A 15,899-nucleotide genomic window follows, 5' to 3' on the forward strand; every position below is an offset into this window, starting at 1 on the left:
AGTATATAGTGGCCTACTTTTGCTGCTCAAGGTATATCACTTAAAGCGGTGGTGGCAGCATAGCATGTTTAGTAATTTGTAATTTGTCAAGATGTGTTTCTCTTTCTCAGTGACAGTGAGAGACCCCTCTCACATAACGTTCCTCTGTTATGTGAAATCCTGAACCTGGTGCAGACATCCCAGGTGCATGTCACATGCATGTGCATGTACAGTAAGATTTTGACATATATATGTTAGTATGACTGTGTGTGTGTGTGTGTCTAAGGTGATGCCAGCTGGATCCATCTTGGATGCCCCTGGGACTATCATTGCACAAGATAGAGAGTGAGGATAGCTTTCTCAGACAGTGGAAATATATTCCCTGCATTTTTGTAGCTTATGGGTGGAGACCTAAACACTTAAGTGAGGGGGGTGGAGACAAGTGTGGTGGAGACTTGAAATTCCATGAAGACTTTGTTAGCACGGGGCTGCTGATCGGTTCTTCCCAACGACTGCCATTTGGTAGATAATGGAGGTGAGGGGTGAGACTGCAGGGCCTGTTTTTCAGGGTGAGACAGGTTCTAGGCAACGGCTGTCATTTTGCCTGACTCTAATTACTGCTTCAGGAAGGTTGATGACAGCAAGCTGGAGAGATTTCACACTTATTTGTGCCCCTGTTGTGGGTACTCTTCTCCCTAGTGCTGCCTGCTGCAAGAACCATCACTCTATACAAAAGCTTTGGAAAGCAGCCCAGCAAAGACATTTGAAAAGTAAGCAACCCAAACCAGTTCAGAATCATGGGAGACTGGAAATGTGTGCAGAATGGGCTCCAAACCACCCCCCTTTGTTCTAGTTAAAGGTGCACCTTGACTAAGTAAGGGAGTGCCCAACAGATTACTAAAAGAGCTGTTGAGTAACTAGGGCTGGTGTCTCTGACAGCGTGTCTCGCACCGGTGAGGTGACGTCAACACTTTCTGCTGGAAGAGCTTAGGATCTGCATGCAGAACATGTCTGCTTGTCATCCAGTATCCTAGAGGTGCCTGACAGCCAGTCTCCCAGACGTGAGGCGACATCACATGAAATACTTTCTGCTGGAAGACCTGAGGATCTGCCTGAAGAGCCTAGAAGACTGCCTGGCTGCTGAGAGAGGTGAGGAGTGAATCTAGCCCTGCTGGAGGAGAAAGTGTTCAGGAGGAGATGGGCATCATGTTCTCAGCATGGGGAGAACGTAGAGGAAGAATACAATCCAGAGCGAGTGAGCCAGAAGTGACCTGTGGTTTGAAGGGATCTGTCAGTCTCTCTGCACAGTTATTGAGGAGCAGTAAGTAAGGTTGTACCATGGAATGTCATTCTGTGTTTCCTGAGAGCCTGTTGTGAACTGTCGCCAAAGCAGGAAGCTCTGAACCAGCCAAGAATCAGCAACTGTCCCCAGACACCCTGAAGAAGACTGGTCTGAAGGCTGCAACTTTCACAAGCTGAAAGGCTGGTCTGAAGCCGAACATAAAGGACTGCAGCTGCCAAAGGCTGGATTCACCACAAAAGACTACCATATGAGGACAGCAACACCATTTGGGCCCGCCACCCAGCCTGGATGGATACAGAGCACCAATAGGAAAGCGTTGGGCTTAGCTGCATGAGACGAGAGAGACTGACGTGCTCAAGCATAGCTGTCTCATCCACTCAAGCCTTTTTGGTCCCCAAAGACACTAAAGACATTGAATTGAGTTGCATTCTTAACTTGTGAGAATTGTTGAGTGCCCTGTGCCTAAGCTTAATTCTTGCCTATGGTCTAGTCTAGTGGGGTCGGTAGTAGCAGGAACTCAACCATAATGGCAGAGTAGACAATTTCCGGAAAGGTGTAGTGTCTCAAGGTTAAAGTACAACTTCTGCCAACTCCATATGACATATTAATCAGATTGTGTCGTATTTAGTTCTGCTGTGAAATTAAAAGCACTTATGTTTTTCATAAAGATGAGCGGTGGGCGGGACATTACATTTTGTGTCTGTTGTTTGCCTGTTGAGTTCTAAGATCATGCCCCCCACACTTCCTCCCTGAGAAGCCTATGACTTCCCACCCTCACTTCCCTGGAGTCAAGTGTTGTATGTGACCCAGTTTGCAGAGCCTTAGTAGGATGGACCCTTGGAAACCAATGTCAATCACCTCAACCATCACGGTTGGGAGCCTGTAGCGCCTGTCTGCCCTGTGCTGTACTGCATGGGGTCTGGCAGGCTTAGAGTATTTACTGTAATGGCCATAATTACCAGTGACTGAGCTTAATTCAAGCAAACCGCTGAAATCTGTCTGGGGTTGCTTGTGTTCCCATTCAGAGGGGATCTGGCCTGGCAGTTTGGGTTGTACTGTTCCTATTGGCGCAGTACTACATCTGATTTTCATATGGCTGGTTCCTGTCTGAGGTGGCATGATGGGCAAAAATGGATGAGCTGGATTATGACCCAGAGTAATGTTCAGTGGTCGTGATTCGTTCAAGCAATCCATCCATCTCTTTATTGTTTTCCTCAGTACACCCCTTTAAGTGTGACAGGTATGCACACATATGGGTCCCATGCTCACTGTGCCGCTGGATCAAAGCTGTTCCCTACTGATGGGGCCCAAATAGGCCACAACCGGTCTGGGGTTGCTTGTGTGTCAGCTTAGAGGGGGCATGGTCTGGCAGTTCCGGCTGGACTGTTCCTACTGGAGCAGGAGCAGGACCAGGACTGGTTTGCATATGTCAGGTTCCTGATTGGGGAGGCAAGCTAGGCAAAAATGATGTATAGGATTGCAGAATAAGTATCAGTGGCTGAGACCAACCCAAGCAATCCACCCATCACCTTTTTGTTTGAGCTTGTCTTATGACAGGTACAACATAAGTAGGATTTCAGGATCTGAACTAGTCCTTTGCTAACCAGGCAGAGACTTGTTGACCACACAAACAAAAAGTCCCTTCCAGTGACCAGTGCAGTTACTGGTATTGAGTACTCCTGTTGGAAGTTCAAAGAAAAGGGAGATAGATTAGAATCATGCAGAGCAGGGAAGGAAACATCTTTTGGCGCAAACGATATTGTCATTTCTAGTTTCACAGGCCAGTCTATAGGCCGTGCTTGCAAGATGAATAACATGGATTGAGATTTATTGGTTAGGAAAATAGAAGAGTGTAGTTGAAAGGAAAATGAGGATAGTGGCATTGCCACATTCAGAGGGGAAGTGTCTGTGCAGGTACCATTCAAGACATTGTTCTTCATCGAAAGGGATAGGAACCATGGGCACTTCTCCCTTGGAATCAGTGAGCAGTTGGGCACTGATGCAGCATGAAACGAGGTTGAGGTTTTGCTTGTACTGCTCCAGAAAATGTAGAAAGGTATTGGTACAATAGAGTGTGTGGTTTCAGAAGTGGGAAGCAGGCTTAGTGGCATTGATTTCGGCACACCAGCTGTCTGTCCTATCCAAACAAAGCCACGCGCTGAGCCAACTAAAAAGTCTGGCAGTGAAGAGAAGCTGCCAAACGCATTAAGGGATCAGGTAGCTTCCCATTATTGTAGGGCACAGAAGAGCAGGAAGAGGGACTGAATCACGATGGGGTTTGTGCAGCTGAGCAGCAGTAATTGGAGCACTTGGGGGTGTTGGAACGGAGTCACAGCAGTTTGCTGGAGCAGGAACAGATGCAGTGATAACTAGGCCAGAAGGTCTGGGGTCTCTTTGTTCAATAACGTCCTTGCCGTGCGAAGTGTGAATCCAACTGCGCAGTCCGTGGCACTTCACATCAGTGTTCGCGGAGTGCAGGATCTGGTAAGGACCTCATCAATGTGGTTAGAGTGCTGACTTCACATGTACCCATTCCCTAGGCTGTAGATCGTGGCAGGCTCTAGCCTTGCATGTGGGCAGGGTAGCTTGAACTTGAGAACAGACACTATTGAAACAGCAAATCACTTATTTGTAATACTACACAGTCACATCATCAATCAGGTGCAAATCAAAGAAAGCTGAAGACACTGGAGGGGTGGATTATACGAAGGCCCATTATGACTTTGTAGGAGCTTAGCTTAGTCTTTAGATTGGGTGTGGCTTGGATTGACAAGAGTGTGGTCCAAAGACCCTCATGGAGGTGGGTGTATAGTGGGGTTGGAAGTGACACCCTTCCCAATGTTGTTCAACATATGCACCAAAGTACACCAAAACACTGTCACTTTTATCCTCAATCAGTAATTCAGCGAAGATGAAAAATGAAGTTCCGTTGGCAATTTCCAATAAATGATCCACAGAAATAATGTATCAGGTCATACTGTTTTATTCCAATCATACAAATGTCCAATGAAGATGACATGACTTTTTTAAACAAAGGAGTACAAAGGAGTACGGTGTTTCCGGTGTTTAAGTTTGAGATCATGAGAAAGGAAGAAGACAACCGTAAGATAATTACAAGAATGTAGCCATTTTGGCTAAGTGAGTTCAACTTTATTTTTCATCTAAACGTCATAAATGGGCTCTTCCTTTAGGTATATATAGTATGAGCAAGAAAACATGGCTGCAAAGGGCACAGTTACATTAAGGTATTAACTTGCAATTCACGAGTATCCGACTACACAAATATTTCCTATGCCTGCCTATCCAATGATAGAGTCCTTGTCCCCTTCTATGATAATGTAGATGTGAGCCATCTAGTTCTCTTTTCTGACTACCTGATTCCAATCCTACAACCGAGGAGAGACAAACAACTGGGCACACAGAATGGTGCTGAGCTCCCGCCATTTCAAGAAATGCCTTGCTTCTGCAGGTGGTTAGCAATCCTTTGCTACCTGATTGTTTGCAGTGTTACCCCACTACAGAAGGCAGTCATTTGTCATTGACTCAAGTGAAGTCACACTCCTGTCAACAGATTGTTTGCTTTTAACCACCATAGAGGGGAATTCCCTAATTCTGGGACAGGATGAAATTCCCTAAGGGCTTTAAATGAATTTTGGAAAAGAGGACAACACAGGTCCCAATCACTCCTGGGGCCGTATTACACATTATCATTGTTGGCGCCCCATTATGGTGTATGGGCTGCCCCCAGGGCAGCCCTTATTGTTTGTCTCGACCTAACATGTAACTATGTAGTTATGCTCTAATAACTGTGAAACCTTTATAACGATGTAACCTGCAACTATGGTTTGATACTCACGTAAAGCGCTCTGATACCTCCGGGTCTAGCCAGCGCTATATAAAACCTTTCAAATAAATAAATAACTTGCGCTGCCCTGGGGGCAGAGCATTCATGTGAAAACACGGAGCAGCCGCTCCGTGTTTTCACACTTTCAAAGGGGTTAAGAGATCCCGTTACAAGCTGGTGCAGTCAGTGACTGCACCCACCTGCAAGGGGATGTCTGGGGGCTCCATGGGACCCCCTTTACCCCCTGCAGAGGGCTGCTGTCAGGAGGCGCACTGACAGTGCGCCACCTTTTAAATAGCACACTGTCAGTGCGCCTCCTGAGGGCTTCTTTGACTCTACGCCCGCATCTGTAATATGGCGGGGGTGCAGAGTCAAAGGAATTCCCTCATTTGCTTAGGGCACGCCCCTATGCAAATGAGGGAACACCCTCTGTTGATAGCACTGGCGAAATAAGTGCGCCAGCGCTATCGGTATTATAGAAGGGGACGCACAAGCGTCTGCGCACCCTTCTATAAAAACAAAGTGCCCCGGGGGCACCTTCTGTAATAAGGCCCCTGGAGTCAAAAGCATTCCATGGTCAGGAACTAACATTTCTATAAAAGGGCTGATTGATGAGATCAGTTGTTCCAAAAGCCAAAACATCTGTATAGAAGTAAACCCCAATGACAGTCAATTCTTGAGCTGTTATAAGGCAGGTACTTGATTTGTTGATGATGAAACCATGTCATAATGTCTGGAACACCTCCAGAGCACCTTCAGTAGCCGTGTAAAAAGAATAAGCAATTGCTGAATTATGTAGGTAGGTAAACCCTCAAAACTGTGCTTGCAACAGAGCTACCAGAAAAGCAAGATCATTTATAAAGAGACTGTATGAACAGATCCCTAATCAAATGGAAGTACCTATAATTGAAAATGCTGGTGGTCCCCTTCAAATCGTAAGAAACTTTGATTGCTGCCATGAACTGGAATATGCAAACATTCATCTTTCATGTCTGTGCACCACAGAAAGTCTAGCTGTAGGATGAAGAGTGCGATTCTCTGAAATGTTGTCATCTTGATGTGGCAATATAGATCAAATTTATTCACAACCTTTAGATCCATGACTGGACTTTATTTTCCTGATTACTTGTGGACTAACACTGCATTGCACACTTGCCGCTCTCCTCTTCTCATACGGGTACATTCCTGATTGAATTCTTGCCTAATAAAGACTCTGCAACCTCTGCAAAAGCGCACTTTCCTTCATAGACAAAAACAGCAAAGCCTAATCTGTAATACGTTTTATACTGAAATTTGTTGCAGTACCCCCTTTTCCAATATTTGAAGGACCCACTTACTTGAAAAAAAAGGCTATCCATTGCTTGTGAGAATAGAAAAGGCAAGCCCCAACTGCAACGCATAAAAAGCTTAATTTACTAACAGGTAGGCTTTTGGAAGTGTTGGATGAGGTTATGAAAGTTGCTGAAGAATGAAGTTGGTCAATATAGAAAGTCTCTAAAACCAGGCCTTACCATGAAAGGACTGCATTAACTATAGTGTCTGCCCTTGACCTGAAAACCTGTTTCCGGCAATGACGTCCTCTCTGTGTGGGACATGGCAAAGAGGAATAAGAGTTCTTCTTTCTCTGATAGATATCTTCATGAGCTCTTTCAATCTGCAGTCCAAACAAAAGAAACTCAAAAACACTAGGTGAAAAACCAAGTTCAAAACCAATGCATGATGTACAGCATCCTTAAAGATCTAATAGGTGTTATTGTTCAAGGATGACATCTTGGTAGTGGGGCAGACAGTTGAGGGTCACAATATTGCATTGAAACAAGTATTTGAAAGACTAGGAAAGGCCTGGTTACCTTTATGTAAAGTCAAAAGCACAGCTGAAGGTTTAGACAGAAGGCTAGTCTGTTAAAAGCAATGGGCAAATGAACAAAGATCGGTTAAGGTCATTAATGGGACTTGTAGAGTAATACATCAAATTTGTCAAGATCTTTGTGGACAACACAGAAGATATGCAAGATTTGATAGGAAAATTAAGGCATTTTTCCAGGGGGAGGACCACTGAAGAATGTTTTGTTAAAGGAAGAGAGAGCTAGTTGGGGCAGGTATTCTAACGTAGTTTGATGTCAAAAGGAAAACTTAGCAGTAGATGCAGTTGTTTTGGCAGTGGATGACTCCTAACCCAAGTGCACAATGGTGTATTGTACAGTCTCTGTGTTCACTGTTTGGACCTAAAATATTTCAAAGGGGTTTTGGTCTCAAGATAGTCTATGATACAAGCTCTGCAAGAAGTTTGCCAGCATGGGGATGCTCTCGCTTTAAGATTGGTAGCCTGTTGTACTCGCAGACCCAGCCCTCAACTGCACGTTTCTTCTTTGTGACACCACCTCTTAGGCGATGCTTTGGAGCTGCTGACTTCAGGTTGTTGCTGAAATGTGATGGCGGTGACAGGAGCCTAGTAATTAAGAGAATGACCTTTATTTGAGAACAGCCTAAGTATGGTGTCCATCTCAGCCAGACAGCACAACTGACTTAGAATCACATTTACACATCAAGATTCTGCAGCCATGATGACAGCAGGCTGGAAAGTATTAAAGGAAGAGTATGAGAGCATGGAATTGTTTCATGTGAAGATAGTATTCATGGCTGTCAAGAGGAAGATGCTAAGTGATGGGTGAGGCTATCTCTCTCAGACAGGAGACACCTTCCTCCTTTGTCCATTCTCTGCCCTGGCCCACCTCAGGATTCCTTCACCTTCAATAAACTTTCAGAAATTGATCCTCACAGTGAAGTGGATGAAATACTCCCTGTCACTCCTGGTGCTGTGCTACAGGCTGCTGATTTTGCAGTGGTGTCTGAAGAGGGCGCTCAGCATGAACTAATGGCTTTAAACTGCATCTGTCACCTACACTAAGTGCACTTGTGGCATACATTATTTTACCAATACGATGCTATTTTTTAAATAAATTGTTTTGTGATCACTTTCTGTGGCACTCTATGGCTACTTTGCATCTGTGCATCAATTCCTGTACTTGTCATCCCATTATTTGCGGAAGGAGTGGACAGAAGAAAGCGAGGGAGAAGGGGAGAATGAAGCGGGAAGAGACCCTTTTGGTGTTTCTGGCAATTCAGCAAACACAAGATTATGGATGGAGTGCTGAAACTTTTCAACCACTCGCCCCCAGTCGAGAGATCTGGGTTTAATCCATCATTCTTGTGCTCACTATGCCACCTCAGTTTGGACCCAGCCATATGCAAATAAGTCTTGACCCTGCTCCTCATAGGAACAGTCCAGTCTAAACTGCCGGCCTAAGTCATCACTGGACCAGAAATAGCATCATGGGACCTGTTTCCGGGTATCACCACTTATCAGCCAGGCTAGCTTGAATCCAGTGGCACAGCGAGCAAGGGACCCATGTCTCGGCATACCCTTGGCCACTAGGGCAAGCACAACAAACACAACAAGATGATTGACGGAGTGCTGAAATTTCTTAACCACTCACCTCCAGTCAAGAGATTTGGGTTTAATCCATCGTTTTTTTTGCTCACCACGCCACCCCTGTTTGGACCCAGCTATATGCAAATCAGTATTGACCCAGCTCCTGATGGGAACAGTCCAGCCCGACCTATCTATTCACCTATTGAGTTCAAGTACAGTTTAGTTGTCACACTCTAGCTTTGATACAATGTACATTAGTATTTTAAATATTTCCTGTCATTATATAAAGATCTGCAGATAATAGTTTTTTTGCTTTCATTAACAGGCCCACTTATTACCACAACTGTTGTTTCATTAAGAGCTAAAGACAAGGAAGAGCACTACTCTTTCAACAGCAAGGACTGTGAAAGAAGTCATCCTGAAACAACTAATTCCACAGGTAAGTGGGAATCATCTTATCTTAGATCCACAGCTCTCCCCATCGTAATTGTAATCGAATGAAGTGGGAAACAGGCACTCTATTATGGGTAAGAGGGTACATATTTAATATATCTTCTACAGCCAACTATATTTCTGCCACTGCTGTGTAGGTTTCCTTTTGGGTTCTGCGATACTGCTAATTGTGTCCTAAGGATAGGAGGTAGCAATATTCAAGTCTTATATTCCCACCTCTTTCCGATGATTGACTTGATTTGATTTATTTATGTATTTATTTATTTAGAATTTTTATATAAGACTTTATTCTTCCCAGAGGGTGTCAGTGGGCTTAACAATCAGCAAATAATATGAGACTCCTGTTTCTAAGTTTTATTTAAACATAGTAAGCAACAAGCGAGTTAAAAAGAGATGTAGAAAGTAAGCAGTAGTGAGACAGTGGAAGAGGGTGAAGTAGTGTGTAAGAGGTAAGAAAGATATATGTTGGTCTTCATCTGTAAGTGACTTGGGGGGAAAGGCATGAACTAAACAGTGAAATAAGAGCTGAATTAAAGTGTTTTCAGTTTTTGTTTTATAACACTGCATCTTAGTCTCTCAGGTAGATCCTTCCACATCAATTGAGCTGCCCCAGCAAAGGATTTTGTTACAGCCCAATGTGATCGAATCTATTGGATTAGAGACAAAGAACTTCTTTACTGGTGTGATTTAAAAAGAATGGAGATTTGTTGGATCCTTATAGTTTGTATTGCTCTAACCTGAAGGGTATACATTTGCTGACCAGATCTGTTCCAGGTGATTCTCTTAACTGTGAAGAAATGACTTTGGGATTTGTACAACAAAATACCCTTCCAGGTTTTTGTACCTCCTTTTGAAATTGTTTGTTAATGGTTAAGGGAGAAGTAACCATTGCAAAAGAAAGAAGGGCGCCCAGGTGTGTAACCAGGTCACTGTAATAAAGGGGTGAATGCCCATGTCAAGAGAGACCATCGCCTGACCTGCCAAGGCTGGAACCCAATAGTTTGAACTCTAAGGGAAACAGAGACCATCGCAGCGCAAAGCGCAAAAACCATGCCCAAAATGAGGCTGCTGTCAACACCAAACTTCGGGTCTCAAATAGTGTTGGTTGGAGAGGCCGCTCTAACTTTTTAATGCAGCCATTCATTAATCTACCCCTAGCGTCATGCCCATATGTGGCGGTTCTTTATGGTGTACCCCCATTGAGATTGGAACAAAGCGAGTCCAGGTGGAATTATGTAATAAGACCCTGAACTGGCTGGGCTGCCACAGAAATGCCCCCCCAGCCTTGGGTAGCAACATCTAGCTAACAAGAAGGGTGATTTGTATTGGTGCGGGACCCAAGGAGTGGCAAGGGGACTGTATCTTTCTAAACTTCAGATCACTGCGTGTAGTACAGAAACTGCTCCTTGGACATTCAGATTATCTGCAGGACAATAGAAACATTGCCCTATTGCCCCTGTGTTACTTCTATAGACCTAACATCCACCTAGGGGGAGAGGGAATGAGGGGGCACGAAGGGGCCGCAGGAATAAACTTTGTTGAAACAAGTGTGGGACCCCAACTTACAACCGTTACAGTGCTTTAGCCTGATCGATTTCAAGTTGAAATACGTGTGAATGGGTGCTTGGATTGTGTTGAGGATGTTTTATCATGTCAGGCTGTAAATGGAAGCGCGCCCCTGCCTAAGTCGTGATGTTGATATGGGGTATGGGGTTAGGGATGGTTTGGCCACACTTAACATTGCTGGTGGTGGTAGTGTATGTATGTCAAATTGATATCATTCGAATATAGCAAGGCTTTCATCCAAGCTGCCCTGCCCTGTATGGGACACGTTCATCGATGCATACAACATATGTTTGTTCCAAGAAACCTAGTCGACTATCCCCACGCATCGTTCAGGGTTAATGCCATACAGCAAAGAGGCCAACATGACAGGTAAAGGTAGGCCAAATGGGGAGCTTAACAACTTGGGTTAAAACAACCCTACTATGTAGTGTTGAGAAAGTTGAGTTGGTTTGCCCAGATCTGCTGTGTAACGCTTTGATCCCACCAGATATGGTCACACATTACATTTGCAATGTTTACTGTAGGTCGACCGCAAGTAAACTGAAATCTAGTGCAATCCAAAGTTGTCCGCCCGTGTGACTGAACAGCAGGTAGAGGGCGTTAAGAACGTGGGGGAGGGGGGGGGGGGGATTTTAGTTTCCAGTTTGAACCTCTTGATGCCCACGTAGGGTTTCATTCAACTGAGGAAGATCGGTTATGGTTCATACCTGCGCTAAGGATGCCCCCCTTTAAAAATTGCCCCTTCCCGGCCCTCTAACTCAACTCTGTTGTGTTAAATCATGATTGAGAGCTTGTAATGGCAGGGCTTGGTTGGACGGAGACAGCAAATACACATTTAATCGACCCCAGAATACAAGCCTCATTGACTATATTTTACTGGACGTCTGACTGTGGCCTACATTAGTTGATATGGTGGTACTCCTTTGCCACGATAGTGACCACAATGTGCTTGACCTGGAATTGGGGAGCCTTGGTCCTGCGGCTCAGCCAAACCATAATTAACCCCTTGATAGAAGGCGAACCCTGACCTCTAATAGGCATAGGAGTAAATGGATCTTGCTATCTCGCTCAAGGGACTCATTAGCTAAAATTTGAGTGGTAGCTGATGGGATGGGTGGAATTGCTACCAGTAATACATTTTTTCCAGGAGGATGGTGAGGTACTGTCGAATTTTAGCGAAATCCACACCCACATGTTCCAGAAGCTGAGAGATTATTTTTCTGTTGAGGCCAGTCGAATGGCTAGGAGACACAATGCGTCCTCTTGGTATATTAACCGGTGCAGCGAGGTTCGTGGGGTTCTGTAGGGTGCTATTAAGGCCAATGATAGACTGCTAATCCAACAAGCTAGACAGGTGTATTGTAGGAAAGTAGGATCTGCTTCTATGGTTACCCCCACTTTTTGCTTGATGTTGCACTGTTTTTGACTAGTCTGACTGGGATCCTGCTAATCAGGACCCCAGTCTATCTCCTATCTCCTTTAAATTGTTATACATGTACTTTGGTACACTCCAGATTGGATACTGGGGTACCCTTATAAGTCCGTAGTATTTGGTACCCATGTACCCAGGGCATAGGTACCCTAAAGGGCTCCCGTGGGCTGAAGCATGTATTATGCCACCCATGAGGGGCCATGCCAAATGGAACTACAGGTCTGCTACTGCAACTTGTGTAAACTGGTGCTTGCACCACTTACTTTAGAAATAGGTTCACTATATCTATAGATCACTATAATTTAAACTTATAAGTCACCCCTATAGCAGGCCTTATCAATCCTGAAGGCAGGGTGCTGGGATTTTAGTGAGAGGGTGCCCCTGCATGAGCAGAGCCTCTCTTCAGCCTTCGGAGACCATTCTCCTGGGTTGTCTGTGACTCAGCCGGACATATAGGTAGAGGTGCATTATAATCTTGCGGTAAATGCTATCTCGAAAATGGCTGCATAGAAACCTATCGTGTTTGGTATCAAACACCTTGGAATCATGCCTCCACACCGGTAACTGGTGTGAGAGGTATGACTCCACCCTTCTGAAGCAAGCTTCGTGGGGTCTCTGGTCTATCCGGTGCCAGCCTTCTCGACCCGGTCAGCACAAAATGGATGCTGCCAACCAGAGACACATTTCTGCCCTCCTGCTGCTGAGCCAAGCCCGAGCAGAGGAAGGCAGCACAATAGGCATCCTGTCACAGGGAGGTGTGACCACCTCCCAGACAGGATTTAGTGCATTGGGGCTGGGTGGTTGCACTCTGAGAGTGCCTGAAAGTCTACACCTGGTGCACATTTGCATAGTCCAGCTCAAACCAGTTCTGGGAGCCATTGGCTCCTGCTCTGGCGCAAAACTGGACAAAGGACATGGGTGTAGCCACCCCTCTGTCTTGACCCTCACCTAGGAGGCCCCCTGAATCTGTCCAACGTCTTCCAGTGGGTACAAAATGGCTTACCTGGCTGTAAGACTTGGGATTTTACGTGGACAAGATTCTACAAGAAGAAACCACTGACCTCCGACCGTCTGGACACTCTGGACTGCGACTGGGCCCGACTTTGTCCGATCAGGACCTGTGGTGCACTAAGGACAACTGAAGAATATCCATTGGAGTGAAGGAGTCCCTCCCCTGCACTAGCAGGCACCTCAACGCAACTGACCGGTCTGCTGCTCCCGAGCTCCTGCGGACTCACAAGATTTCAGCAACACAGGAGGTAGGTTTTTTAAGGTCCCTGAGATCGATCTGTCCTCTCAGAAAGTTTGAGGCCAGTATCCCTCAGGGGTGGACTGCATAACCCAAACCCCTGTGCACCGCGTCCATTTGCAGTTGAATATGTTGGTTGGCGATTCTCGAGCTTGTGCATTGGGCTCCGTGTAGTCCTGACCCTGAGCAGTATTTGCAACAAAGAACTCCGGCCTCCTCACACTGAGTGCTCTGTGGGCTGGTACTTTGCAATCTTGCTCGAGGTCCCCTCGCGACTCCTGGTCATTCAGCCTGTGGGTCCTATTGAGGGTCATCTTAATTTATGTTGGGCTTTCCTGGTTGCTCCAGACGTGCCCTGACTCCCCATTGCTTGGTGAGTCCCCTGGACCTTGCTGCTCCACACCGTAACCTGCTTGACCTTCCTGTGTGGGTTGCTTTTTCCAAGGCTTGTTGGTGCTCCAGCCGGACACCGACCCCTCAGCACTCGACATCCTTCGTGGGACAGCTCGCATCTGGCTCCTGGTCGTCGTCGACATCTACTGGCCCTCGTGGCTGCAGACTCAAGTTTCCCCTCTTCGCACCTGAAGCACCCGACATCGGTGGGCATTAGTCTCCCGAGCCCCTTATCACTCTGAAGTGACCCAGACTCTGTCCCCTCTGCTTTCAGGTTCCTTCCTTCCAGAATCCAGGCTTGGATTCCACCGGACCCTTTTCACCATCACAGCAGCAGTACTTCTTCGCAGCCCTCCATTGAGAACGACGGCGGATTCCGACACCACTCCAGACCTATGCACCCGGCTCCTCTGGGATAGGTAACTCAGGTACTACGGTATCCACGGGTGGGGTGGCTCTCCAACCTCTTAAGTTTTAAAGGGTTTACTCAAAGTCCTCCTAGAAGGGTCCTTAAACTGTGAAATTGCAACTGCGACTTCCCCATAGCATTGTACGGAACCCACGGTCGTGTTAGCACACTGCACCTGTCCTCCATGGGGTCCCTAAATACTCATCTTGGGTGGTTCCTTGGGGTCCTAGTGATTTTAGGTGCTCTAGACCTTGTCTTGACCCGAGTCGTGGTTATTATACCACTATTTTAGTATATGGTTTGGTCTCCCACTGGAGCCGACTGTGTATTGTGCTACTTACGATCTCGTATTATGTGCTTTGTGTTCTGTCCTCGTGTAGAGGATATTAGAGAGTGTTATATTAATAAATAGATATTTTTATATAACTTCTGTGTGGTTCTCCTTTCATTTAGTCAATACAGGAGGTGATATTCTGGTAAAACAAGCTGCTTTAAATTCCTTCAAGATTAAGCCTGAAGGCTGCTCTCCACAGCCACCACTAGGATAGCTTTCTAAAGGTTATCTTTGACCTCATACATCATAAGGGTCTTTTGGACTGGTGCAAGGTGCCCACTTTAATTAGTGGACAGCATATACCAGGCCAACTTCTCACACGTATAAAATCCCATACGAGGAGCAAAACGAGAATGGGAGACTGAGACATGGGAAAGTATGCTAGCAGCAGCCAAAAGAGGAGACTCGCATACCTTCTGAAATATTATTTCCACTGACTCTGGCAAAGTGTTCTCCCCTGTTGAAAACCACATTATGATGACTGAATGGATTGCCCACTTTACCAGCTCAGCTTATACTCCCTAGAGGAGCAGAGTCTAGGCACTGGGTTGATAACCAGATATACAAGTTTGGCAAGTTTAGATGAGTCAGGAACTACACTGGGACTGCCCACCTTGGTTTGCGGCCCTCAGGAAGAAATGAGCTTCAGTTGTGGGGAAATTAGGCAAGCCATCAAACAAATAGTGAGGCATAAAGCACCAGGGTTGGACAAGGTACCTCGAGATCTCTTCTTGGATTAGGTTGATGTTTGGACCCCTTACGACGCTGTATTATTTAACGCTATATTGAAAGGGGCTCCTATTCCCACTACTTGGGTGGGCACTGAGAATGTTCCCATTTTTAAGAAGGGATCAGGAGATTTACCCTCGAACTATAGGCCTATAAGCTTAATAGATAGTTCCCAAAACCTCTTTGCAAGAGTTTCTTTGAGCCGATTGTAAAATTAGATGGCTGCATCAAACATATTGATTTCCCTGCTGGCAGGATTTAGAGAGCGTACCTGCACATTAGATCAGGCTTGTCACCTCCTGCTAATGTACTGGAAGTTTGTACAGCTAGGATGTGGGCGGCTTTACATGGTGTTCGTTGACTTCAGGTCAGTATTCGACCTTGTCCACAGACCCAAGTGTTGGCAAATTCTAGCTGACATGGGGGTACCACATTATTTATTCAATTTGATTAGAAGACTCCATGGCTGCAATTGTGTCCAAGCTAGGTATGGCCAAATGAGGGAAATTACAGACCAATTTCCAGTCAGTAGGAGGGTCAGGCAGGGGTGCTTCCTTGCTCCCACACTATTTTTGCTCTTATAAATGACGTGGTTGTACATGTGGATCATGATGATTCTGACACACCGCGCATGGCAAACCTTAGCGTTCCTGCCCTGATATTTGCCGATGATACAATGCTAATTTTTAAATCTCCCATAGGATTGCAAACATTTTTAGATAGGTTTTACAACTTTTGTATGACAAGGGAACTAGACATCAATTTGGCAAAAACA

The 15,899-nt window shown here is 45.6% G+C and overlaps 1 protein-coding gene across 1 annotated transcript in view; it reads left to right on the top strand.

Moving 5' to 3' along the window:
* LOC146861862 (uncharacterized) overlaps positions 1-15,899 on the top strand; it is a 105,826-nt gene that overhangs the window by 35,015 nt on the left and 54,912 nt on the right. The window contains exon 3 of the mRNA XM_085641034.1: positions 8,885-8,998. Within this exon, the coding sequence (XP_085497160.1) occupies positions 8,885-8,998 (114 nt within the window). The remainder of the gene's footprint in view (positions 1-8,884; positions 8,999-15,899) is intronic.

This window comes from Triturus cristatus, chromosome 2_2, assembly GCF_964204655.1.
Source record: "Triturus cristatus chromosome 2_2, aTriCri1.1, whole genome shotgun sequence".
NCBI lineage: Eukaryota > Metazoa > Chordata > Amphibia > Caudata > Salamandridae > Triturus > Triturus cristatus.